Here is a 25270-nt window from a genome sequence, read left to right on the forward strand (position 1 = left end):
GACGAATCACGCAGATCGGTTAAAACCGCCTTTGCATCTGAAATCCACACTCTCCGAAGCATTAAAATAACATTCCTCGTCGTGTTACCTCACCCAACGCTCCGTTACGCAACGTTCAACTAGTAGTCACGCAACGTTCAACTAGTATAACATAAAAACAATTTACTATGATCACTACGCATTGGCGCGCGGTTGGTAAACAAGCAAAGAGAGCCTTCTAGTGATATCCGAGAATCTGATCAAAAGTGTCTGGGTGGTTTCTCATCTATATCCTGAGGAACACAATGAGATTCACCAGCTAGGTTCGGGTTGTGAATCGATTTACTGTGATCGAGAAATGAAAAGTGAAAAACAAGCAGATGGTGGACTTAGGGGGAAATCGACAAGTCGAGACGGCGGCTACGGATGGGTAGTTTGCTGTGGGACTTTCATTGTAAATTTTGTGGTATTCGGAATTCACAACTCATTTGGTGTTGTGTATGTTAACCTTCTCGATGATCTACAACTTGGTGAGATGCAAACAGGTGAGCAAACAGTCCGTACTGGTACGTAGTTAGTGATTTCAGACTATACTTTGATCTATACGGTTACTCAAGTGTCAAAGTAATTGTGCTTGTACTAGACAAAATCACTGTAAACACAAGGGATTTTAAAACTAACTTATTAAATATGTTCAATTCCAGTCTTGAACAGAGAAGTAGCTCTGCTTCATCGTTAATGGAATAGATTTAAGTGCACGCGTTAGGATGAAACACGCATTAACCTTAATTGAAACGATCTAACTGTTGTTCACTTGCTAATTTTAGAAGAATACAAAAGGATTAATCGAACCTGAGAGAGTACATCGAAAATGATACATGTCGCAGTGCTATCTTTCAAAGAGAACTAACTGTATCTCTAGCTTCGCTTGAAGTTGATTAATTCTCTATTAAAACTGACTAGTTGTAAATGACAATAAGCTAAGTGAGTGAAATTGATATCTTGACTGACACGATACATATGAATTGATGAATTGAAACATTGAACTATTTCCCTTCGAGCTGAAGTTTCATTTTCGTTTTTCACTCAATAATTTCTCGCCAGGAATTTACACCTGAAAAAGGTGGGTGTCCGCACATGAATCGATTATTATGGTCATCACGAGTTTGGACTAAACCTTTGAAAAATAAACAAATGCTGGTCTCCTGATGAAAGCACATCAATTTCTTTCCCCGTGATTTTTTCTGACTTGAATCAAAACAACAAACATCTTCTGGCCTGAAATTTTCAATACTTACTTCTATATAACGGGCAAGTGATTACTTCCAAATTTCTATTCCGTCAGAAATAAGGTTGCTAATTTGCTGTTTATCACGTGTGGCCGACCTGTCAACTATAGCACAGCAATGGAGATGTCAAGTACAGATTAATTATGGAAGACTTCTGATAAAGGGTCCCAATGGGGTGATGGTTTTTACGGCTAACGGTTAAAATTTTGGCCAATCGACGACTAACGGCTAATATCTTTCCGTGGCAGTCACCAAAAAAAATTTTAGTAGTTATTTTTTTAACCACTAGCGGTTACAATTTTTGAACTGTTACGCCTAATGGCTAAATTTTTTTGGCCATGTTACTGCTATCGATTAACAGAGACCTTCCAGATGCTAAGTCCAAGCACGCCCTTGATTAGTTTAGCATCATAACATCAGGGATGCACAGCAAGTTCTGCCTGGTATGGTTAATGTATGCAGAAGTTTTAAAGTCACAGGTTATCGCCTAAATTTTGGTTTACAATGACTAATGGGACAACTGTAGAATTTGTGAACAGGGTTTTATAGAGAGCGCATTGGCGTGTTTCAGAATCTACAAGATAGGCGTCATCGACCAAGCGTGAGGTCCACAAAACAAGTGTTAACAAAAACAATAACAACGGCAGCTTGACAGAGCATGCTTACTCTTATAAAGGTTTAACCAAAAGAACATAATGTTGTATTATTTTCCCTTGGACTTACCTAAAGTTCCGAAAAAGTAAAGATCGATATGCTCAAAAATCGAGAAACTCGTCCCTTCTTTTAATGAAAAATATAGTTTCTTGCTTGTAAAGCAATGCAAATAGATAATTTCCTTTGCGCTAACAAACAAATCACCTTCCAAAAGATTTCGAAGCATGGAGAGTAAAGCTCACTTCGTCTTGAAGAAGAAGGGATTATTATCATGCTTTTTAGTGCCGTTTGTACTCGGAGGGAGTGGAAGTTGTAGAATAGGCGGTTAAACTTTTCATTCTTAGGGGTTTCAAATAATATCAAAAAATAAGTAGAACAGTTAAGAGAGGCGACAAAAATATCGACTAAGGGACTTTCGTTTGATTCTTGATTCTATCTTGCCAGGATACATTGTACACGCCGAATCATTGTCTGTTTTTAAGAGTAGACTTAAAATTTATTTGAATATTTATTGAATATTTATTGAATCTGTAGCCATTATATTTTATCTTTTGTATGTTTTTAGTCAGGGAAACTATTTTTATACAGGGCTAACCTCACGATTTTCCCTTTTCAGGATGTATTTTTTATATTTGCGTTGTAGCTTCCTGAATAAATGTTATGTCATGTTATGTTATGTTATGTTACACCATATTCTCAGATCTAAAAAATGAAATGTACAAGAAATGGAAACCTGACAGTGATGAGGAGACTTAAATATTCAAATCTTGTATGAGAAAGGATGATGATGATACCCTTGGGTGGGCGCCTTGCATGGGTCTTTGTGTCCCGTGCGCGCCTTTCTCTTTTAGCCTGGCTTTTATTAATTTCGCATAGTTATTCTACTTATTCCTTCCTATCTTGTAAATAGTGTTATTCCATTTATTGCCCAGTAAAGATTTAAAGAATTTTCAGGATAAGAAGGTGAAGATTTTACAGGCAAGGATACATAGCGTTCGTATTGAAATGCTTCTGAAGTGTGAGACAGTGGATGATGGGAAGCGTAAGGTGGAATTTGATGAAATCCGCTACTGTGGCCAGACTAACTCATGCACTTACACCGATATTGGGTATTGAAGGGTTCTCTTTGGCTCATTGGAAAGCATCAGAGCGCGAAATCCGAATGTCTGGGATCGATTCAGCGTGGGGGAATTCAGATATTTTCCACTGCTCCACACTTGTGACAAAAATAATAAAATCTTTATACACTGAGATCATTGTTTTATTTCTTTTCACAGCGTCGATCGGTGCCATGGCTATGGGGTTGAACTTCTTCTTTGGTCCTATATCAAGTGCACTGTGTGATCGTTTTGGATGTCGCGTTGTGTCCTTCGCTGGCGCGTTGCTGTCCGTATCAGGGTTGTTCCTAACTTCGTTCATACAAGAAGTTCATAAAATGTATGTGACCTACGGACTTGTATGGGGAGTGGGTTCTAGTTTCTCCTTCGTGTCGTCCATCGTTGTCCTTGGTGAGTACTTTAATAAAAGACTGGCGCTCGCCAATGGGATTGCAACATCCGGGAGTGGCGTAGGCTCTCTTGTTGCCGGGCCGGTCATAAATTACCTACTGGGGTCTGTTGGATGGAAAAACTCCATGCGCATTTTGAGTGCGTTTGCTGGACTGTTGTGGTTTGCGGCTATGATCTTTAAGCCAAAGAAAAATCTTCAGTCTACTGGGCAAAGAAGAGAACGTACCAAGTTATTTGATACATCAATATGGAAGAATAAAGCGTATGTTTTGTGGGTCACTACTGTAGCCGTGTTTCAATTTGGTTATCTGATTCCATTTATTCACCTGGTAAGTTGTATCATTATTTGTTTTATACTCTTTTTTCCTCTCGTTCCTGACTGGTTAGTGACAAATGCATAAATAGGTTGTGGACTGCCATTCACGATTTCTTTCTTGCAATCTCGCTAAAAGGGTTAGTATTTAAAGAAAAGTTACCAATGTTGATCTACAGAATATACTTCGAAGAACATTAAACTTGGTCTTTGTGTCATGATAATTTAATAAAATAATAAATTCAAAGAAAACACGAGCGTTTTCTAGACAATTTTTTTTATTAGCCACCGTTAGGTAGAGAATTTCTAAAGCAGACACAACTAGCGTTGACCCCTGAAGAATTAAGGGCTAACACTTGAAACGCAAGCTTTAGAAACTCTTTACGGTGGCAAATTCACATTATCAACTCAGTTGATTAAACCAAAATAATTTGGAAATTCCCTCCCCCGACGCAGCACCACAGTTTTGTCAGAAACTTACCGCCTTATTCGTCTTGTTATTCTTTGCAGGTGAAGTATGCCGAAGATTTAGGAGTACCAAAATCTAAAGGCGCATGGCTAATTGGCTTTCTGTCAATTACCTCAACACTTGGACGAGTGGTATTCGGCAAAATTTCCGACCTGAAATTTGTCAACAGGCTCTACATGTACCAATTTTCGATATTTTCCATTGGATTGACCACCCTCTTGTGCCCTCTGGCCAAAAACTATGCAGGACTTGTGAGTTATACTTTGATATTCGGATTTTTTGACGGATGTTTTGTGGGCCAAGTTGCAGTGATTACAGCGGATGTGGTCGGACACGATAAACTTTCTCAAGCAGTGGGAAACATGTTTGGAACTCTGGCGATACCAATGAGTCTTGGACCTCCGCTCGCAGGTAATCAGGTTTATGTAAATTTTTAATTAAATGTCGAGTGAAAACGGTCGACTAACCTAAGGTTTCAACTTTGTTTTTAGGTTGGCTGCATGAAGCATTCGGCACCTATGATAAAGCATTTTACATTGCCGGTTCTGTGGCGATATTTTCTTCTCTCTTGATTTTTGGTGTAAACTATATGATTCGAAAGCAGTTTACAGAAAGGGAAATTGAGGAGCAGTTGGGATTAAAAAGCGACACTTCGCTGAGTGTTTCTGAAGCTGAAACAGCTTCTGACTCTGCTTTCAAAGATACAGAATCAAAGCCGATGCTGGAAGAGGAAGAGTACGTGGCCGTCAATAAATTTTGCAAGCTGCACTGTGCGTTAAGAACAAGCAAGGCACTTCTTGTGGTCGACAGAGAAACTGTTTTATAGCATAACCAAAGTAAAGCGCGCGCTCTGATTGGTCAATTTAGCGTCCCCCATTTGCCCATGGGTGTACGCTGCTGACGTGAGCAAATGCAAAGACTATTTTTCCGCGCGCGCTTGTTTTTTCTGGTCGCGTAAGATTTGTTAAATAAACGGGAACTCTTTAGCTACAATGTATCAATGTTATGTTATAAAACAAATGGTAAACACCACAGCGTACACTATTGAGTTATGGATGCACGCGGGAGGTTTGCTAAGCACTCAAGAAGCTAGCGTCGCTCTCGGCTATCGCCTCGAGCGACTCTTACGCTTCTTTCGTGCTTAGCAACCTCCCGCGTGCATCCATAACTCAATAGTGTACGCTGTGGTGTTTACCATTTGTTAATTATAGCATCGTCAATGATTCTTAGATTATCGATAGAGCAATTAATATTTTCTCCCAGTCGAGTGAGGAAACTTAATCCAGGGTTGCTTTAGTTTTGCAACCCTAAACTGAGATAGCTAACGTCGAAGAAAAAATTATACAAATATTTCATAAATAAGGCAAAAACTAAATCTTTAATTTTGCAGAAAAAGTTCATAACTGAGAACATTAATTATTGTAAGACTGCCCGATTGACCAAGTTAGCGCGTAACAGCATAGCGTAGCGTAGAGTGGTACGATCACTTGACCTTAGAACGTCGGAATATTAGAAATCGATGATTATTATTTCAGGAGACAGACATCAGTCACAGAGTTTCTCAGGGAGTCGGAATTACATTACCCTGGGAGGTCTTGAATATTAAATGACCCAAATTCCTTGAGTACTGGAGTGCACTGCCGTGAGTCTTGTACCCAGACCTTCCACGACCAAGCGCCCATCACACAATAGGATCTGGGTACGAGATTAGGCATCCCTCTGACCAATTCGATGTTAGCTGTCGACTACGAGTAGTCCCTCCTTTTCAGCGAAGTCTGTCGCACGAGTAAAAAAAAAAAATCAGTGGAAAAAATAAGATGCTAATAGTGCGCCGTTTGGAACTCCCTAGGAGCTACACGAGTGAGGGCCTCTCATGGAATTCTCTCCATGAGTGAGCGCCTCATTCGAAGAGTTTCCCGCGACGCGCTGACAGCATTTTTTCTTCACTGATCTTATTTTATTATTATTCTTTTTCCTTTTTTGTTTTGTTTTGTTTTGTTTAGTTTTTGACAAGCGTGACGGACTTTGCCGAATAGGAGGGCCGTTCGTAGTCTATGTTGGCTGCTTTCGATCTCCCAATACGTTTTGTGCACAAATCTCTAGATAGTTATCACCAACATTATTGTTATTCGTATGATGCACGATCCTTCGCAGTAGATAGCGCTATTTATGCAATAGCGAAAATCAGACCTGAAAAATATCAGGCCTGTACGGGATTCGAACCACTGACCTCTGCGATACTAGTGCAGCGCTCTACCAATTGAGCTAACAAGCCAACTGGGAGCAGGCCGTTAAGTTGATTCGTAATAAACCCGTGATGATAAATCAGATACAATGAATATATGAAGTTCATATATTTTTTTCATATACACTGGCCTGCTCCCAGTTGGCTTGTTAGCTCAATTGGTAGAGCACTGCACTAGTATCGCAGAGGTCAGTGGTTCGAATCCCGTACAGGCCTGATTTTGTTCAGGTCTGATTTTCGCTATTGCATAAATAGCGCTATCTACTGCGAAGGATCGTGCATCATACGTATTTAATACCGCAGTTCAAAATATATGAACTTCATATATTCATTGTATTATTGTTATTATTTTTATTAACATCATTATTTTCATCATTATTTTTTGCACGTTGCAAAAATCGTGAAAGGGTTACGAAGCGGGTCGTACGCACGTGACAAGTCTTGCGTGAGAAGCCCGGTGGAACTTTGTCATAGCACCAAACCGTTACGGCAGGTGGCCAGATTCAGGAAAAAGAAAAACTAAAATTACAGCTGTCATATCAAACCCTGCATGTGTCAGTGGCTGTCTTTTGTCTGATCAACGCAAGTGTAATATTGCTAAGTCAATGTGAAGGAACTAAGGAAGCTTTTAATAAATCGACTCAGGAAGGTAAACAAATGAAATTAAGAGGTCCAACAGCAAATGAAACTGCGAATTGGAAATGCTTCCGGCAAAGAAAATTGATATTATGTCCGAAAATCAGCGAATGATAGGCCGCTCAGAATTTGGTGTATTGATGATACACAGTTGAAGTGTTAACGACGCAAATTGTCCACGAACTGTTGGAGAAAACGATATAGGTGACAAATTCGTGCACAGAGGAAATTGTGTACCACCTTCCTTAGTAGGAAATACAACAGAAAAAAAAAAATAAACATAGAAGCGAAGACGAAAGTTTATGTAAATCCTTTTTCTGATGAAATTGGTTTTCAGTACATTTTTTGATTAATTCGTGTTTATTTAAAAACTTGCTTGACAACGAATTTTGTTGACACATTTGCATTTCTTAAACTTAGGCGTTTATAGGTTTTTAACAGGCGGGTTAACGCACTGTGATTGTAACTTTACGTTGTCTATCGTGGTAGAAAGGGGAAAAGCATGTCGTTTGTCGTTCACATGTGACTGTTCGCACGAGTTTTTTTGCTTGACACCTACATAGGGAAAATTTTCGTAGAATATTTACTCAGTGTCAACACAATCGTACAAACGCTGACGATAACCTGAGCTGGTGTGGTCAGGGGCCTTGTAAAGCAAGACTTCGTTATCAGTTTCTTTTAAGTAAGACTACTTGTGGTTTGAAAGATTCTACAAATCGCCAAACTGGGTTGTTCGTCGTCGAACGTAGCAAAACCAGCGGCTGACCGCAACGCACAAACACGTGATGACGAAAACGACAACAACCAAGCCGCCATGACGGCTCCGAAGATAAACTTCCCGGCGGAAAATTCGCCCCAAAGGGCGAAATCATCAGGCTCGTTAAACATCAGAGCCAAAGTTGTACCACTTAAGCCGGGGAGAAGTCTTATGGACTGGATCAGGCTTGGGAAAAGTGGACAAGACTTAGCTGGAACCGGCGGACTTGTGCAAGCTGTTACCGAGGAAGAATTGAGCAAACATAATAAAGAGCAAGATGCGTGGATCAGTATCAGAGGTAAAATGTTTTGATATTTGCTTTCCTTTTTTCTACTCCCTGGCTTTTAATCTCTTACAGACACGTAAAGAGCTTGGAGATAAATGATAACCTCGACTAGCTTACATCAAGAAGACGAATCTTCGTGTTTAAATCTGTGTATTGTTTATTTCTGTTTAGTCGCATTTAAGAAATTGCGATTGTGCGGTCACGAAAAGTTTTTAAGCCAGATCTGTGTCACGATTCGAATCTGCAGACCTCAGCAACGAAGTGGACAAAAATTAACTCCTGTTAATGGGTTACTACCAACTGTGGTTCAACGATCAAGTGGTTTTGTGACAACATGTCATTCACATTACAACATACTGTTGTCTTATAAAGGTTATTGTCAGTATGCAATGTCTATTTTTGTGGCGACTTCAAAAGAAATTATCTACTCAGCTATTAAGAATGATCTGTAGATTTGTTCTTGAACTTTTCCATGTAAAAAACATTGAGGGATCACGTTTTCATTGTTTATAGAATTTCCTTTATAAGAGGACATCTCGATAGGTTTTGAAATTTTAAGAAGACAACAAACGACTATGTAAATAAAATGCCAATCAGTTTCTTTAAAGACATCCTGGATTTTCAACTGATTTGATAATGTAAATTGGCACTGTAGAGAGTTTTTGAAGCTGATGTTTCAAGCATTAAACCTTTGTCAGTGAGAAACACTCTTTTATTCTGACAAATGGCTAAAAACACCTCAGTTGATAAAACCAAACAATCTTATAATACCCCCCCACTGATGAACGTTACAGTTTCTTTTACTAGAAACTTATTCCCTTTATAAACTGTTTTTTATTAATAAATTTGACGTTGATCCTTTGTGTTTAAAACACATTAGGAGAATTATTAAACCGGAACTGGGTGGGCAATAATAGTGGTGCAATAATTGTAAAACACATTTTCATAAGTTTGCTTTCAATTAATTATCACTGAATGACTCCTTTGCATAATTCTAACTTTTTGCATGCTTTATATCTCAAATAATTACACCCTGCCACATTTCCTACTATAAAAGTAGCGCCTCACCAGAAACTTAGATGCAAGATGCTACATTTTATGATTCCCACAGATAAACTTATTGATACTGATCAATGGTCAGTTATTTGATATTTCAGTCAGTAACAATGTAGCATGATAAGTAAGATATTCAGCATCTCACTCATAGAGCCTCACAAGGTAGAATCGGAACATCTGAGGTTTGATGTTTCATAAGCACTCAAAATTTTCCTTTGCCCTACAATTGTGACTTAAGATGAAAAGACACGATTGTATTTCCTTTGATTATAACAACTCTGAATGCTTTTTTACATAACACAGGTAGAGTATACAATATGACTCCTTATTTAGAGTACCATCCTGGAGGAATTCCAGAGATCATGAGAGGGGTCGGAAGGGATGCTACTGATCTTTTTGATGAGGTGAGTACCCTAAGCCCTCCCCCCCAAGAGTCCCTTGTTCTCAAATGGAATTAGAAGAACAGTATGGAGCTTGTTTTTTCTTTGATTCCTAAGAGTGGTCAACATTATTTTAATTTCTCCTTGCAATTTCACCCCTGAATCACACATTAAATAGAGAAAACAATCACCAACTAAACAAGCTCTTGATTGTTGAACAAATTCTCCTTTTCGTCATGGTGGAAAATGTATAGAGAACATAATGAATCACATGCATTTTGAATCAATAATGTTAAAGTATTGATGGTTAATGGTAAACAGTAAGTTCAGGACAAAAAACGTATCTCTGTACATTCATTTACAGAGCTCAAAACTTACTATCTCTCTTTTTCTATTTGCAAAAGTAAGTTCAAATTCCACTAAAGATTGCTTTCAGAGCAGATTTGATCCTGTTGATTTAAACCCAATTGGTTAAAACTTTGATAGCGTAGAGTAATGTTATTTACCCCTACTAAAATTTTCGCATAACATCAACTTTATCCTCTGTGCATATTATGTTTACGTTACTCAACTTTTCTCATTTCAGACACATAAATGGGTGAATGCTGAATCAATGTTAGAAAAGTGTTTCATCGGCCCTTTAAAAAGAAGCAATGTGGTTAAAAAGGCAAAGCCTTCAAGAACAGGTATGTGTGCCATGTTAGACTGAGAGTTCAAGGATCCATATAGTCTGACAAAGCAGCATGAGCAGGGAATAATGGCCTAGCATTATCAATGGGTTATCATCTCTTCATTAACAGCTTTGCTACTTTTTCATTAGAAGCCCTCAGAATCTTCATACGGACTAATACTGCTTAAAAAAGCTTAAGTTATTCCTACATGTACTTGGTACTCAGTCATAGATGTATATCATACACTTGTATTTTGGTTGTGCTACAAACACTCTGTACTTTTAAAGGGAAGACGTAGATTTCCTTTAGAAATTACTCATACTTTTGATATGTAATAAAATTATAATTGATTTTTTGATACTTTTAATTAATGTCTACTTTGTTCCTTTTATTTATCTATTATAAGGATCAGGGAACTCCCTTAATGTCTCATCGGGATCGCTGCGGTCTCATAACAGTTTGTTTGTCCCAAGTGCACAAGGTAGACTTCCTGTTAAATGTTTTTCACTTAGATTCCTCTCCTGTCCATATCATTGTAATTCATAATGCTTTCAGCTGATTCCCAGAAACTTGATTTAAAAAAGGTTCCGAAGTAATTTTGAAAGTAGGATGAAATCAGAGAATGGAAAAAAAACCCTCTGAAAATGTATTGCACAAATCCTGTAGAAATCACAACTGGTTCAAGTTCACCTAAGATGTAAGTTGCCTATGATTTAGGTTACTTTGATTGAACTGTTATTATAAAGCTATCCACAGGTTCTTTCTTGTCTGGCACTATGGAGCATGCTTCTTAATTAAGGTTGACTGATGGCAAACCACCCACCTTATGGATTGTTGCCTGTATCTCTGGGTGCAAAATATATTCCAGATCCAGTTTTTTTTTTTTTAATTCCAGCCAGTTCTGTTGTTTGAATTTTTTTTTTTTTTTTTTTTTTTTTTTTTTATTTTTTTTTTTTATGATTGGCTAATTTGATATTTAATTCTAGTTGATGGATTTGCAGTTCCTGTTCCCCCACAAAAGTCTCAAGACCCTCGGTAAGTAATTTCCTTATGTACATCCTTAGTTGAGTTATCTTTTTTTAGGACTCAAAGGCCTAAGACTTTTATCTCTAGAGTACTGCTGCAACAACAACAACAACAACAACAACAACATAACTTTATTAATGTGTCTACAAAGATTTAGCATTGCTGCTAATTAGGGACACTGCAGTTACAGTAGATCAAAACTATATACGGGATGAATCAAGATAAAAGCTTTTTACAAAAGAAATGAATGTTAAAAATATATGTATAAGATATTGCAGAATATCAGATCATGAGCAAGGATGTCCAGAAATGTTCCAAAAATTTGGGTAGATGTGTCAGTTATTTTCAAACATACCCTGAAGAGTGTCACAAATTTATGTTGTCTCCAGTGCTTTCTCTCCTCCACGAGTGGATAATTTAAAACCATCCACCAGGACCTTCCTTTTCTCTTTTTGATTCAAGTTTATTAAATTTCACCTTGTATTTTACAAAATGCAGTCAGTTAGGGCTGACTGATGGCTTGAGTTTTCTGCTAGGCTTAAGAAACTCAGGTCATGAATAAAGCCTGAGTTGACCAGAGATTTACAATCTTTATACTTTTTTTTGTTGCAGCTATGACTGGTATCAAAATGAAAAAATAATAACAATATCAGTGTTTACAAGAAAAAAGGTTTGTTATGAAATATCGTTAATATTTGAATATGACTATAATTTTTTTTAATGAAGGGGTAAGCTTCTACCTAAAAGAAACTGTGGTGCTGCATTGGTGGGGGTTACAAGGTAATTTGGTTTTATCAACTAAGTTGCTAATGTTAATTGGCAACCGTAAAGAGTTCAAAAGCTGACGTTACGAGCGTTATCCCTTCATCAGAGTGATTTTTGTTTTACTTTGTTCCAAATTGTTCTTGATGATTGCAGTAAAATTGATGGTATTTTGCAGTGGAGTCACACCTGTTTTAAACGCGACAGAGGGATATATTCTCAAACACTTAATTTCTGTGTGGGCTGTGAATTTAAAAAGCAAGATATGAAGTTCTTGCATGGGAAGTTTGGAGAGCACAGAGAGTTGCTCTTGGCTGCCTCTTTTGTGCCCTCCAGACTTCATACATGCCTTTTTTTTCTCTAATCTCTGTGAATTACCCAGCGTACCGATGTATGGAAAAATCAACAACTGCTTAGTGAAATAAAATTTTGAATACCACAATTTTTATCCGATGTGGACCTCAATAACTTTGACAATTCACATGTACCTGTATCTTATAGGATGTACAAGTTGAAGATGTCATATTAGAACTGAAGGGAGGAAAAGAGTTTGATGCAATATTCCTCTTAGGAGAAAAAAGTTTTCGAATTCATTTAGGTTAGTTTATTGTTCATTTTCATGTGAATTCCTAACATTTGTTTCTTTATCTTAATTCCCTTCTTAAAATTAATTTTACTCCATTTTTTTTTTCCTCCTTTAACTCTCCACTCGAGCTGCAACATATTTCCTTGTAAGTTAGTTACAAGAATTTGGTTTCAGATCGAGATAAAAACTTCTACCTGATAAGTTTGAGGATTCTCATTACCTGTTTGCTGGATAATGTATGGATATTATAGATGTGTATAGAGGTTATATGTTTTAATCAGTGGTGGAAGTTAAAGAGTTAAGGAAAAACTAATTGATATGTATCTCATCTCTTCTTGCAGCGTTCAGCAATCTCATATCTCATCAACAAGGTATGTAGTTTATCACTGTCTTATAACATTTCTCATGTATTTAACAATTATTCGCCGAAGGCGAGGTGAATATCGTTGAATAATCCCTGAGACGAAGGCGAGGGGATTATTTGACAATATTCACCAAACCTGAGGCGAATAATTGCTTTTAATTAGTATAATTTCAGAGCTGACCAACAGAGAAATTTCTAAAATCATAACATTAATTAAAAATTTTTAGTAACATTTCTTAACATTTTATTTTAACATTTTATGTAAACCGCGTCGAGCGGTTTATATAGCGTCATAGAAGGAACCGCTCGACCAATCAGATTGCTGGAAACTCTTTGCTCAGCTTTGAAATTATACTATTACTTATTATATCGCAACCAAAGCCTGATACTCAAAACATCAGATTTAGAATTTCTTTACAACGGCCAGTTCACATTATCAAGTGGATTTAGGAAACCAGATACTCTACTAATCTGGAGTCTAAATTTACCTGTAACAAATAATCTTGTGCATGCTGAAATATTTACATACCATCCTGAGAAAACTTTAAACAACCACATACATGTTCACACGTCTACCGATACCATAGTAACTGTACAATTTAGAAAACTGGTGGCACGCAAGGTCTATTGACTGATTTTCCTTTTATACTGTTACATGATTTTTTATAGTACGTTTGTCCGGGGAAAGTGGCAAAATTGATATTCTTTTGACCAAAGAAGTGGCCGGGGTGCAATGGACTGAGTTAGGACAAGGTTTGCCGGGAAATAACTCTTTCAAGTTGCACAAGGAGAGAGGTATGGAAAACAGTGAAAAAACACTTACATCTGCATGTATTTATAGTACGCCATTTTACCGTATTAGGCGACGAAACACGGAAAATATGCCTTCAAACAAACAACAGTACAAAAGTACGGACGGAATGCTGAAGCTACAAAATAGCCACGCTGAATGATTCAACCTTTTGTTTTTTTTTTCTTTTTGAAGGCATGACTTTTTCAGCAACAAACTTCGAAGCACATTGGATTTTTCTGTTGGCCATAAAGCAGACTTGAAGTCACTGTGTTTGAGTTACTTTTGTCGTTTGATCTGTTCAATGCTCAGATATGGTCGTAGGAAGTTTTTCGAAAACTTAAAGCGACATGCTAGTAAACGAAATAATACGGGAATGACAATTAAATATCCAACTAACCTCTTTGTCTCTTCAGTTGCACTTGGACTGACCATAAAATACGTACAATTGTTTGCATAGTGTGGGATAAGGATGTAGTGATCGCGTAACTCAGTAGAAAGCAATTTAGGATTATTTTCTGATTACTTTTGTATTTTCCCTCTCACTACGGGGCTCGGAAAAATACCAAGTAACTCGCACGACATCTACATGTGTTTTGAAATTACGTTGAACCAACAATCAAATTTATATATTTATTACAAGTATCCCATCACAATTAAAATCCACATTGTTATTTTACGACCCAAGATTCTGTTACAACATTTAGATCATTCCAAAAAATTTATTAATTTTTAATCTACTGAGTTACGCGATAAATACATCATTATCCCACAATGTGCGAACAGTGCTATGAAAGATAGAAGTCCGGCATGACAGAGGGATTAGGCAATGCTGTAGGGCCTTGCAAAAATCTTCCTCTGTTTCATCTTTTAGATTCCAGGTTATGGGATTGCCGGGTTATCTCCGTGGATTCAGTAACACACAACTGTAAACTGTTTTGCTGTGAGTTTCCGAATGGTGTCATTATGAGAATACCGGTTGGACGTCACATACACTTGACCAGAGATGTTGAAGGTTCGTTTTGGAACTGTAAAGGATTATTATGCTTGATATTAATCGTGTGCTCCTCATACGAACAATCAAATGAGTAATTAATGGAAAAGATTTTTATAACACTTGTAAGCCTCCTTTAAGCTCCCACTGAATTTCTGATACCGCAGGAATGCAGATCAGCCGCCCATACACAGTCGTATTGCCCTCGCTACAAGTCGATCCGTCAGAGCGAGAATTTGATGGCAGACGGTTTTACCTTATGATTAAACTTTATCCTGAAGGAACACTTACACCAACTTTAAATCCTGTTGTGGCTGGTAAGTTCCATGATTGCCAACACTCTCTGATGTCAGTGTTTGGTAGTTTGTTGCCTCGTGGGTTTTTAATCAAAATTGATGTCTTTAAAACTGTAGCAGAACCGTAAGGAAAATAAAATGAACAGGGATATTTTTCGAATGTTTCTCAGTTGGAGAAAATCTGCATTGATAATGACAAACTGGTACATCATTAGTACTGGTACTGCAGTGATAATGACAAACTGGTACATCTGTATGGCTCCTTAATTTCCAAGTTTTCCTTGTCTCACTTAGCATTAAGGGGCACTGACCTTTTTCAAGGTACATTCACCATTGCCAGTGTTAAAATATTTTTTTTTATTTGATCTTGATTCGTTAGCCGTCATTGCAAAAAAAAATTATCGAAGAAAGTTCAGTATTCTACGATTTCTTCAAACGACGGCAAATTTTCACATATTCGTTTACATTCATATTTTGCTTACGATCATATTTTTCAGGCGATACTCTTCAAATTGCTGAATATTCTGGCGATTTTAAAGATACTCGTCTGAACGAGGCAAAGGAAATTTTTCTGATTGCTGCTGGGACAGGTTTGTCAATGCCACCAATTCAATGCTGATAGATCCACAGTCAGCCAGGCGGTCAGATAGTCAGTCGGTGAATCAGTTATTCAGCCTGTCTTTCAGCCAGTCAGTCAATCAGTCAGCCCTTCAGTCAGTCAGTCATTCATGCAGTCAGTGCGTCAATTAGTCTTACAGTCGGTCATTCATTCAGTCAGTAAGTTAGTCAGTTAGTCAGTCCGGCAGCCAGCGAGCCAGCCAGTCAGTCGGTCAATTAGTCAGTCAGTCACCACTCGGTTATTTGTTAGACTGATTTTTAAATTATTCAGTCTTATTTTCCACAATACAGCAAGCCTTGTCCTTGTAAACCTAGCGAAACTCATTTATTTACATGAATCAACACTTGATATGTTTTTTGAGGACGAAAGGTCAGATTTATACTTTTGCGCAGGTTTTACACCAATGATTCGACTCATTCGGCGAACAGTGTTGGAGAATTCATCTGTTGAAAAGTAAGCGACATGCACCGTCATTTGCTTCTTTTACATCGAAATTATAGTTTTGAATGAGTTAGAATCTTTAAGTTAAATGATATTAATCTTATGACAACCTGCGTGAACAATAACATTCTTTATACAAGTATCTTATGGAGTTACGCCCGGCTCTGCATCTCGTGGCGTTATTTCTAGATTGAGGAAATTGTTTATAGTTAGAAGGAGCCCTTCCCCCTTTCCCCCTGCCCCCCCCCCCCCCCACGTTTCAAAACGCTCCGCCGCCACTGCATGGTGATTAGCTCCTTTGGCGTCGGAGACTCACAAAGACGGACCACGAAGAATTTTTTACTGCTAAGTTCTAAGGAGAACTCTCGGCTGCTAAAAAACAAGGTTCTGATCTTCATGTGCCTGTCCACTACAGATCTGTCAAACTCTTGTTCGCAAATCGTCAGGAAAAAGACATCTTATGGAAACAGCAGTTAGACGAACTCTCCGATATTGCCAGCCCAAGGTGAGAAGTTTTTGTCATGTAAGTAAACGATAACGCTGCACTTTATGAACTCAACCTTGAAGGCACATTGTACCTTATTACAGACACCGTTTCCCTGTGGTGGTCGGTTGGTTCAGGCGCACTGTACAATGTGTTACGAGTGTGCTCTCTTTTCTAATCCGTAAGCCACATGCAGCTGATTTCCGCGTTAGTTCCCTTCGTTGTGAAAACGTACGCAGTCCAACAACCCATTTCCAAATTACCTTTAGCCTCTTTTTAAAAGTGGATCTTGGTGCACGTCCTTTTTATACTGTAATACGTTTTCATTCACATGCAAATTTAATTCATTTTCACAAGCATTGTTGAGCCTAGGCCTCGTTTTCAAAAAGAGGCCAAGTGTAATTCGGAAATGGCCTATTTCTCCCACAGCCCTCATTCACTTCATTTAGTAAGTAAGTAAGTAAGTCAGCTTTATTTAAAGAGGGTGTGCACATAACAACTTACACTGACAAACCAGTGGCCCTCAGAACTAAGGATTAGTAAGTAGTTGTCCCAGTAAAAGTCATGTGACTTTGCCCAAAGAGAAACGATGTAACCCCCCCGAGGATTTTATGTGATCTCTGATAGGCACAACATTGTTAGCCTGCGGTCAGAATAAGTCTAATGGTAGGCGCAGTCGGAGATTTACAGCGATAAGAAGGAATGATAGGCTTTTAACCAAGTAGCAACATGTAATGGTGATTTCATGCTCCGATGTAAGGTAAATGTTCGCTTAGTGTCTTTATTTGTCAAATCTGTCTCGATTTTTTAACACCTCTTGCAGATTTCAAGTGTTTTACACTGTAACCCAAACCACCCCCGAGTGGGAAGGTTACGAGGGTCGTGTTTCTATGGAGATGTTGTTAGAAATCTTACCCCCTCCCCCCAGTGCAGACACTGAACGGGAGCTATTTATAGGCGTGTGTGGCCCAGACGCTTTCACACACCATATTGTCAGGTAAGGTTTTGATGGACGTTAGGTAAATGCATTTTTTTCCTGCTCAATGACATGTAGAAATAGTAAGAAGTAGTGAAGCTTCCAAAAGAAAGTCGGTCTCTTTAAAAATTTGATTTGGGGAAAATTCTTGTTTTGATTTGGCTGTTTCGCTGTGGTAGTCAGGGTTAATCTGGCAGTAGTCGATAAGTCAGCGTAGACATATAGTAGAATAAGTTCTTTAATCGATGAAGGTTGCTGAAGGTTATCGGCTTTCGGAAAACCAGACTACAGCCTTAAGAAAAGGTACAAATGGCTGTAAGTTTGCTTGGTTAAATGCAGCAGTATTTTACAAAACTTTGCGACGGTTTTAAGTTTTCATCATTCTGTTAAGTTTGTTTCCATTTTCACACAATCCAGTTTGAATGTTTCACTTTTCTAACTTATTGATAGGGTTTCTTTTTTTCCTTTTGATTTTAGTATGCTAAAAGATCTCAGTTACACCGGAAGGATGATTCATGCATTCCTGGCTTGATAAATACTTCGTGTAGGTTGACAGAATTGACTAATTCACACCAGGCAATACGACACATCTAATCCACCCGCCACTCAAGTCATAACGTGCAATATGCACCTTGAATATAACACTTATTCATATTTGAATTACTTTGACGCGAAAATGCACATATACTACTGCTCCGGGCGCTATGGTTCTTAAATAAAGACTGATGGCCTTCAAGCGCCCACAACGTTTTCTCGTCCGAAGGGGATGCCTGAAACGTTTGGGCTAGTGGCAATGATCGTGCTCTGATAGCAGGAATATGGCGCAAACACGAGAATGGCATGGTGCATTAGGTAACGACGAACGATAAAAGATGGGATAAAAGCCGCAATCCCGTCGTCCCCTTTAAGCTTTACGTGCCACTCAATCATCTTAATTCTCTATCGCACCCTTAGAGCTGAGAAGTAAGCCAAAGCTGTGGACCAACATTAAACGTTTTGGAATTGCTGTAGCAAAACATTCTCTTTTTGAAAGACTGGTGATCAGTATATTATAATGGAACATTCATTACAAACCCCCACGTTACATTTGTAAGTACTATTAAATAGGAATTCCTTTAAGTCCTGGAGTTTCGAAACCTCGTGAGCAATACATGCGTTCCCAGTTGAATAAAAGCTTGATCATTTGTGATGGTTTGTCTACCCAGTCCCCTCCTTATCGGGCGGATACCGCGGATCAAACCCTCTCTGCCTTTCCAGACATTCCAATCATTCATGGTATGTTTCTAAGATTATCGATAACTTTCCGACATTCGACTTTGGCCAGTAGGGTCATTCGTCGTAGCCCAGTATGGCAGTGCGTCAACATTGCATCCAAACAAGAGCTCGCTTGTGCTTCGATATTATGGCCCGGCGTATCTTGTCCTTCGCACTAGTTTGGGTGTCAATCTGTCTGGGATATTTTCATACAGCTCTTCTTTATTGGATAAAGGCTGATAGTTTCTAAAGAAACTGTTTGGGACTGCGTCGGTGGGGGTAACGAAATAATTTGGTTATATCGACAAAGTCGAAGTGGTAAATTGGCCACCGTAACGATTACAAAAGCTGACGTTTCGATTCGTCGCGATTCGCTCCGACGAAGGGCTAACGCTCGAAACGTCAGCTTTTGTAATCGTTACGGTGGCCAATTTACCACTTCAACTTTGTTGATATATCCAAATTACCTCTTTATTGGATATTGCACGGCGCAAACCATTCGTCGCGTTTGATTTCGAGCCGTATAGTCGGTGTCCATAATGATGAATCATAAAGAATTACTGATTCCACAATGGACATGAAAAAAAACCTGTTTGACCACACGAAACCTAAATTATTGAAGAAAATTGTAAATATGTTGACATACCGTTGGCGAATTATTCTGTTAATAGATAAGCTCTGTGGAAACTTAACCAGCTATTGATAAAATAAATCTTTCGGTCGAAGGCCAAAAGTACAGAGTCTTTTATGGTACACTTTGAGATATCGAGGATTGGGAAAGTCATGCACCAACCCAGAGTAACCTCTTTCACATTTGCAGTCGGTCTTTGTGATGTCACACAAGGGAGACGAGTAACCTTGAAGGATGTGAATTAAAAATACTCCCTGGCTTGGAGTTTGGTCTCAGATGTTCACAAGGCAAAGCAACATCACGGATTGAAGACCGTTCACTGAGTCTGATTAATTAACATTCAACCATGCCTCTACCCTTTACCCAAAGTATATCCGTGCTTCACCACACTATGACGGCCGTTAGTTGGAGTCTGATTGTAAGGAGAGAGGGGTAGGAAGGGGATATTTGGTATTATCTTCCTGATATCTGTCTACGTGGGAAACAATGACTTAATTTCCTTAATTGGGAAATTATGCAATTTGAGGGACACCAACATTGATTCCGCCATGTATTCATGCAGAGAAAGACAAAGGTCAATAAACAAAGAAAAAGGGTTAAAGAAAAGTAACTTTTTATCATAAGAAAAGCCCAAAAACGGCCCTGTAAAACTTGTCAAAGTTAAAATTTTACGTATATCTACTAGAAAATTGAATTTTTTCGTACATCAAGAAAAAAAGCGTATTATATAATTCTGTTAACTTTGACCTTGTTATATTGCTTGAAATCTGCTACCTTTGCCAATGCGAGTTACAAATGAGAGCAGTAACTCTACCATGTGTTATGTCGAACAAAGTTTTTGTTTTAAAAAAATGAAAGGTACTGAATATGATTATCGTAGGTCCACAACAACCTTTATCAGAACAGTAATGCGGCTGCTTCAGATTTTTGACACAGGCTTGTCACTTCCAAATAAAAATGTCCTAAATGCTAAATCAGCAAGAGTTCAACCCAAAAATCACGACTTAAATTGGACTTAGTCTGAGACTCGCCTTTGTGTACATCGAGTAACCGCTATAAGCAGTCAGCAGAGAAAAAAAACATAAATTCCGTCCGTTCGCTGCCCAGTCTATATATCTAGGCAATTCGCTCAACAAAATGATTGAAACTGAATCAAAAAGTGATCAGATGACTGAAAAACGATAACGAGAAAGTACATGTAATGAGTCCATGAAATATTGACAGGAAATTATCTCAAATCGCTTTGTTCTTAGTAACGGAATGATTACATCGTCATCCTACAATATGCGAACAGTTTGAGGAAAGCTAGTCCGACTTGACACGGAATAAAGCAATCCCATAGAACCTTGCAAACGTCTTCTACCGATAGCTAAAAGAATTGTGTAATCATTAGGAAGTACGAAGTAGTAAAAGGAACGTAACGCAGTTCTATCTTCTCTTAATTTGTCGTTTTGTTGCACGTGAGCTGAAACAAAGGTTCTTACAGGTCCAGATTGACGTTGTCTCCAATCAGAACAAATGGTGCCCATTCCCTCACAGTGTACCTCGCCGTCTTAGATTCTCTCATCCACTTCATGGTGTGGTGAAGAGCTTCACTGGCACTCATTTTATCACACTTTAGATGTCCGTAGAAACGAATCATGAACTCCTTTGTGGCTTTGTCATCCACGGCCCACAGGGAAACCAACACTGAACGAGCTCCGGAAGCAATGAAAGCTCGAGCGATCCCCACAACTCCCTCCGCTTGCATGATCTTTCCTTTAGCACTGTGACAACAACTGAGTACAACCAGCTTGGCCCGGATTCGAACATTGGCGATGTCTCCCATGGTCAGCATGTAGTCCTCTTTACTTGGCTCTTGAGGGGAGGATGGGTTGGGTGCACAGGCGATCTCTCCTCTTTCGGCATCACCATGGGCGGCGATGTGTATCAGACACACATCAGTTATTCGTCGCAGCACCTCTTCCTTCGTGGCTTGCTTACCAAGCAAAGGCTCCACCTCCAGAAGAGCAGCGACTTCTTTAGCCTCCTGCCTCGCTGCTTTCAATTGCTCAAGACGTGTCACATGACTGACTTGTGGATCCCCAACGATTAGCGCTCCGGTCTGGCTGTGATAATTCTGTGATGAGTCGAGGATAAGCTTGAGTGTTGACAAAGAAGGAATGATGCGAATGCTGCAGGAGTCAGACAAGTACTTTCCAGAATCTTCCTGCAATGCGACAAAGGGAACCATGACCATAGATCCCTCAGGAGCAAGCACGACCTCCCGGCCTTGAATACGATCAGCAATTGGAGCGATAAGTGAGTTGTACAGTTGATTTGGTAGGTTTTCAGCTTCGAGTTCTTCGACGTCCGAGTCTTGAAAGAGACGTTTCTCCCTGATTCTGTCGTGCTGGGCACCATCGGCAGGAGAATGAATGTCATATAAGGCTGACAACGAACGGTCCTCACAGTTAACACTTCGGCCACAGAAAAGTGACCTAATATAAGCTTTAAGGAGGCAATCAATTTTGGCTTTTTCTCCAGACATCTCCTTAAAATTCAGGCCTTTTTCATTGGTCATTATCCACAGGAATTCATATTTTAAACCAGAGCCAACAAATAGTAAGATTTGCCTCTTTGCCAAACTGCCCATAAGGCCATTGAGGTCAGTTTCACTGAAGTTGGGCTTTTCTTGAATGCCATATCTCTTTGCCAACAGTTGTGTCAATACATAAGCACGGCCTCGCTCTGCTGTACACAAAGCCTCTGCGAACTTTCCAAGAGCAACCAGGAATGTGCAGCGATGACTGTACATCTGGCCGTCGACTATGGATTCCTCGAAAGAAAGTTTGGCCTCGTCATTAAAAAGGTCACGATTGTGTTCATAACCTTTGATACTCTCAGCCAGGATATCGCATGCCTGTTCAAAGTGCCCGTATTTACCAATACAGACACCTAGCAAACCCAAACAGTCATACTTGTATTCGTGCCAACTTCCCGTTAATATTTTCGTTACATACTCATTAGCCTTATCCGGCTCACGAAGGAGTAAGTGTAGATGACACAGTTGGGAGTAAATGAGGTCCTTATAGTCTAAGTAGTGGTCTTCTAAATTGTTTTTTCCACAAATGTCAAGACCTCTGTGTAAACACTTTATAGCTTCGTCAAATTGTTCAAGTATTCTAAGAACAATACCGAGCCTTAAATAAACCGACAATCCAAAGTAAGGCACTTTTGTATGGAGTTGCATTGCTTTCTCGAAACATTCCTTTGATTCTTCGTACCTCTCTTGAAACATGAACAAGTCTCCTAAAGATACGAGCGCTTTGGCTTTCTTTTCATCACTTTCAATTTCATCGCAGATTTGAAGAGCTTCCGTCAGTTTCCTCAAAGCTTTTTCTTCATGGTCTCGGAAAAACACATGTGCCAAGGTAATTAGGCTTTCAAACTCTATTTTCTTGAAACGACTTTTGCGACTCGTTTGAATTGATTTCTCTAGAAACCTTGCTGCCTCTTCCAACTCACCAACATTCATATGCCTCATAGCAAGCAGATGATAGGCAATTGCTTCTGTCTCTGCATCGCCGGATTCCTTGGTAGCTTCAAGCATTTCCTTGAAATATTCAATACTTTGGTCATGTTGACTTCGGTCAAAAACCAAACACAAACCAAGCGTTCGTTGACATTCGCCCTCGGTCTCTTTGCAGCCAATTTTTCTGCTTTTAGCAAGAGCAAGTTCAGCATGTATCTTTGACTCTTTGTACCTCTCCAAAGTCAGGTTGGTGTCAGCGATGGAAAGAAGTACAAATATAGTCCTTTTATTTAATGCCCTCTGAGTTTCAAGATTCACCGAGGCTTTACATGAATTAATTTCCTGTTCGATGAGTTCTAACAGCGTCAACGACTCTTTGAAGAATTTCAAAGCTGCAAGTGGACGATGCGTGTTTTCTAGGAAACTTGCTACTGACGTTGTAATCTCCACAGCTTCCGTTGTAATCTCCACAGCTTCCGTTGGAATCTCCACAGCTTCCGTTGTAATCTCCACAGCTTCCGTTGTAATCTCCACAGCTTCCGTTGTAACCTCCACAGCTTCCGTTGTAATCTCCACAGCTTCTACTTTTTCCATGATTAACGCCGGGCTACAATTGAATAAATTGAAAACCCTTATAAGAAACCTTATGATTACCCATCTCCATGACAACTTGCACTATATGGACACGCGTAATTATCAATCAGCCAAGCAGAGACAAGCACTAGCTTCCGCTTGCTTGAGTGACGGACGTTTGATAATCGTGCATATCAAACAACTTCTACGACTGGTTCGTCAAAGATTGTCAGACTAAAGAACAAAAATGAACCTGTCAATCACGTGAGGTTATCTGGATATCTCATAGTCAATGAATTTTAATAAAAAATAATGAAATAAATAAATTTATCAAACCGGCAATGCCTTGTCCTTACTGTGACGTTATCTCAGATTTCATTAAAAACCTGAGGTCAAGGAAGACAACAAACTGTGAACTGAAGGACTTGTGCACTTATAGACAACTTTTCTCAAAACAGCTGTAAATCACCAAATTGTTTTGGATGTCTGCTGAGACTCGTGAGCTGGGAATGACTTTCTGATCGTCCTAAAGGGCCTTGCTCCAAAATCGAAATCGCGAAATCAAGAAGAAATCTAAGCTGTTCCGAGACCAATATCCACAAAAATTGGTTTAAGAAATTTCATCCTAACATTATTTTAAACCTCGCTCCTCTGATTTATTTATGGAAAAAATAGTTCGACTGAAACGAAAATAAGTTTTTTCTATAGCACCCTGAATAGAAGCGGTCGAGGCTCACTAGGATCAGTGTATCCAACCACTTTAACATATGCAATGGCCATAATTGTAAACTTAGAGTCCCCCCCATCGAAATCGAGCCATGCTAAATCCTTGACCAACGACTTGAGGAATGCGTCTTCAAATATCGAGAAGCTAGCAATCCAAATCTTCAGCGATGTAGACAAGCATCAAGAGCTGATCGTAATAAACAAACGTTTGTATATATACGCCCAATCAGATAATCAATAACATGTCATCAACAGTAGTCATAGAAATAAGAAGGAATACCGCTAAAATTAACGCTATTACAAGATTCACGAAGGTAAGCAGGAAATTCATGGCAACAACCTTCTTAGTTTTATATCAACATTGAAATTACACACTATCAAGAACAACTTTAGTTACAATGAGACATTGAGTTGAATACTTTGGAAAACGAAATAATTTTCGAGGTTTCGAAACCGTTAGGATCTGTCGACATGCATGACGTACATTTTGATTTATATCTCAAAGTTCCCATTCTTTTCAAAGAAAATCCATCTGAAAACAAAGCATACAGTCTCGTAGGTAATCTCTTGTTTTCCCCTTTTTTTTTCTTTTAATAGAATACCGCTTGTCGTCTGGAGTAAGGAAGTCTTACGCAAGGCTCTGATGATAAAATTTTTCCACATCCGTCTCAGTTCACTTTCTCAGGTGCATGCAGGAAGTAATCTTGATTTTAACCTTGATCATAAAAGATTGACCTTACAAGCAAGAACCGTTACACACAAACCTCTAAACTGAAGCAACTTTAGAATCTTCCTTTGCTATGTATATCCTTTCACAAATTAATCTATCATCCAGCGACAAAACCGAGTATAAAGCAAAACATTCGTCCGGAAGGCGTTGTCGATCTCTGTCAACCTAAATAAAGATATATGACTATTACCACTCTCCTACCCAGTTCTTACACGGCCGAGCGGTTGAAAACACGAGATTAGACTATTACACTAGCTACAT

The 25270-nt window shown here is 38.9% G+C and overlaps 3 protein-coding genes across 3 annotated transcripts; 2 read left to right on the forward strand and 1 right to left on the reverse strand.

Moving 5' to 3' along the window:
- Window positions 1-184: 184 nt before the first annotated feature.
- Window positions 185-5173, forward strand: LOC148724430 (monocarboxylate transporter 10-like). Its single transcript, XM_088730475.1, has 4 exons — window positions 185-524; window positions 3200-3759; window positions 4254-4623; window positions 4704-5173. The coding sequence occupies exons 1-4, from the start codon at window positions 338-340 to the stop codon at window positions 5036-5038; spliced, it is 1452 nt and encodes a 483-aa protein (XP_088586601.1). The 5' UTR covers window positions 185-337; the 3' UTR covers window positions 5039-5173.
- A 2536-nt stretch (window positions 5174-7709) lies between these two features.
- Window positions 7710-18317, forward strand: LOC111325843 (cytochrome b5 reductase 4). The gene is made up of 16 exons (XM_022929759.2): window positions 7710-8148; window positions 9496-9596; window positions 10159-10258; window positions 10650-10724; window positions 11230-11278; window positions 11882-11939; window positions 12533-12629; window positions 12959-12988; window positions 13651-13776; window positions 14646-14786; window positions 14933-15082; window positions 15559-15651; window positions 16073-16133; window positions 16537-16626; window positions 17429-17602; window positions 18059-18317. The coding sequence occupies exons 1-16, from the start codon at window positions 7908-7910 to the stop codon at window positions 18111-18113; spliced, it is 1641 nt and encodes a 546-aa protein (XP_022785494.2). The 5' UTR covers window positions 7710-7907; the 3' UTR covers window positions 18114-18317.
- Window positions 18318-20798: 2481 nt separating this feature from the next.
- LOC111325823 (tetratricopeptide repeat protein 28-like) lies at window positions 20799-25162 on the reverse strand. Its single transcript, XM_022929738.2, has 2 exons — window positions 25044-25162; window positions 20799-23587 (listed from the first exon to the last, which is right to left on the reverse strand). Exon 2 carries the CDS (start codon window positions 23572-23574, stop codon window positions 20947-20949), a length of 2628 nt encoding a protein of 875 aa, XP_022785473.2. The 5' UTR covers window positions 23575-23587; window positions 25044-25162; the 3' UTR covers window positions 20799-20946.
- Window positions 25163-25270: the final 108 nt, after the last annotated feature.

This window comes from Stylophora pistillata, chromosome 8, assembly GCF_964205215.1.
Source record: "Stylophora pistillata chromosome 8, jaStyPist1.2, whole genome shotgun sequence".
Taxonomy (NCBI): Eukaryota; Metazoa; Cnidaria; class Anthozoa; order Scleractinia; family Pocilloporidae; genus Stylophora; species Stylophora pistillata.

What these genes read in the sequence shown, in the direction of transcription:
- LOC111325843 (XM_022929759.2), top strand. Translation starts at nt 7,908, where the DNA reads ATGACGGCTCCGAAGATAAACTTCCCGGCGGAAAATTCGCCCCAAAGG. An exon ending in GGCAAAGCCTTCAAGAACAG is followed by an intron (nt 10,259 to 10,649) that starts GTATGTGTGCCA and finishes ATCTATTATAAG; the next exon opens with GATCAGGGAACTCCCTTAAT. An exon ending in CTTGACCAGAGATGTTGAAG is followed by an intron (nt 14,787 to 14,932) that starts GTTCGTTTTGGA and finishes CTGATACCGCAG; the next exon opens with GAATGCAGATCAGCCGCCCA.
- LOC148724430 (XM_088730475.1), top strand. Translation starts at nt 338, where the DNA reads ATGAAAAGTGAAAAACAAGCAGATGGTGGACTTAGGGGGAAATCGACA. An exon ending in TGATTCCATTTATTCACCTG is followed by an intron (nt 3,760 to 4,253) that starts GTAAGTTGTATC and finishes TATTCTTTGCAG; the next exon opens with GTGAAGTATGCCGAAGATTT. An exon ending in TCTTGGACCTCCGCTCGCAG is followed by an intron (nt 4,624 to 4,703) that starts GTAATCAGGTTT and finishes CTTTGTTTTTAG; the next exon opens with GTTGGCTGCATGAAGCATTC.
- LOC111325823 (XM_022929738.2), bottom strand. Translation starts at nt 23,574, where the DNA reads ATGGAAAAAGTAGAAGCTGTGGAGATTACAACGGAAGCTGTGGAGGTT.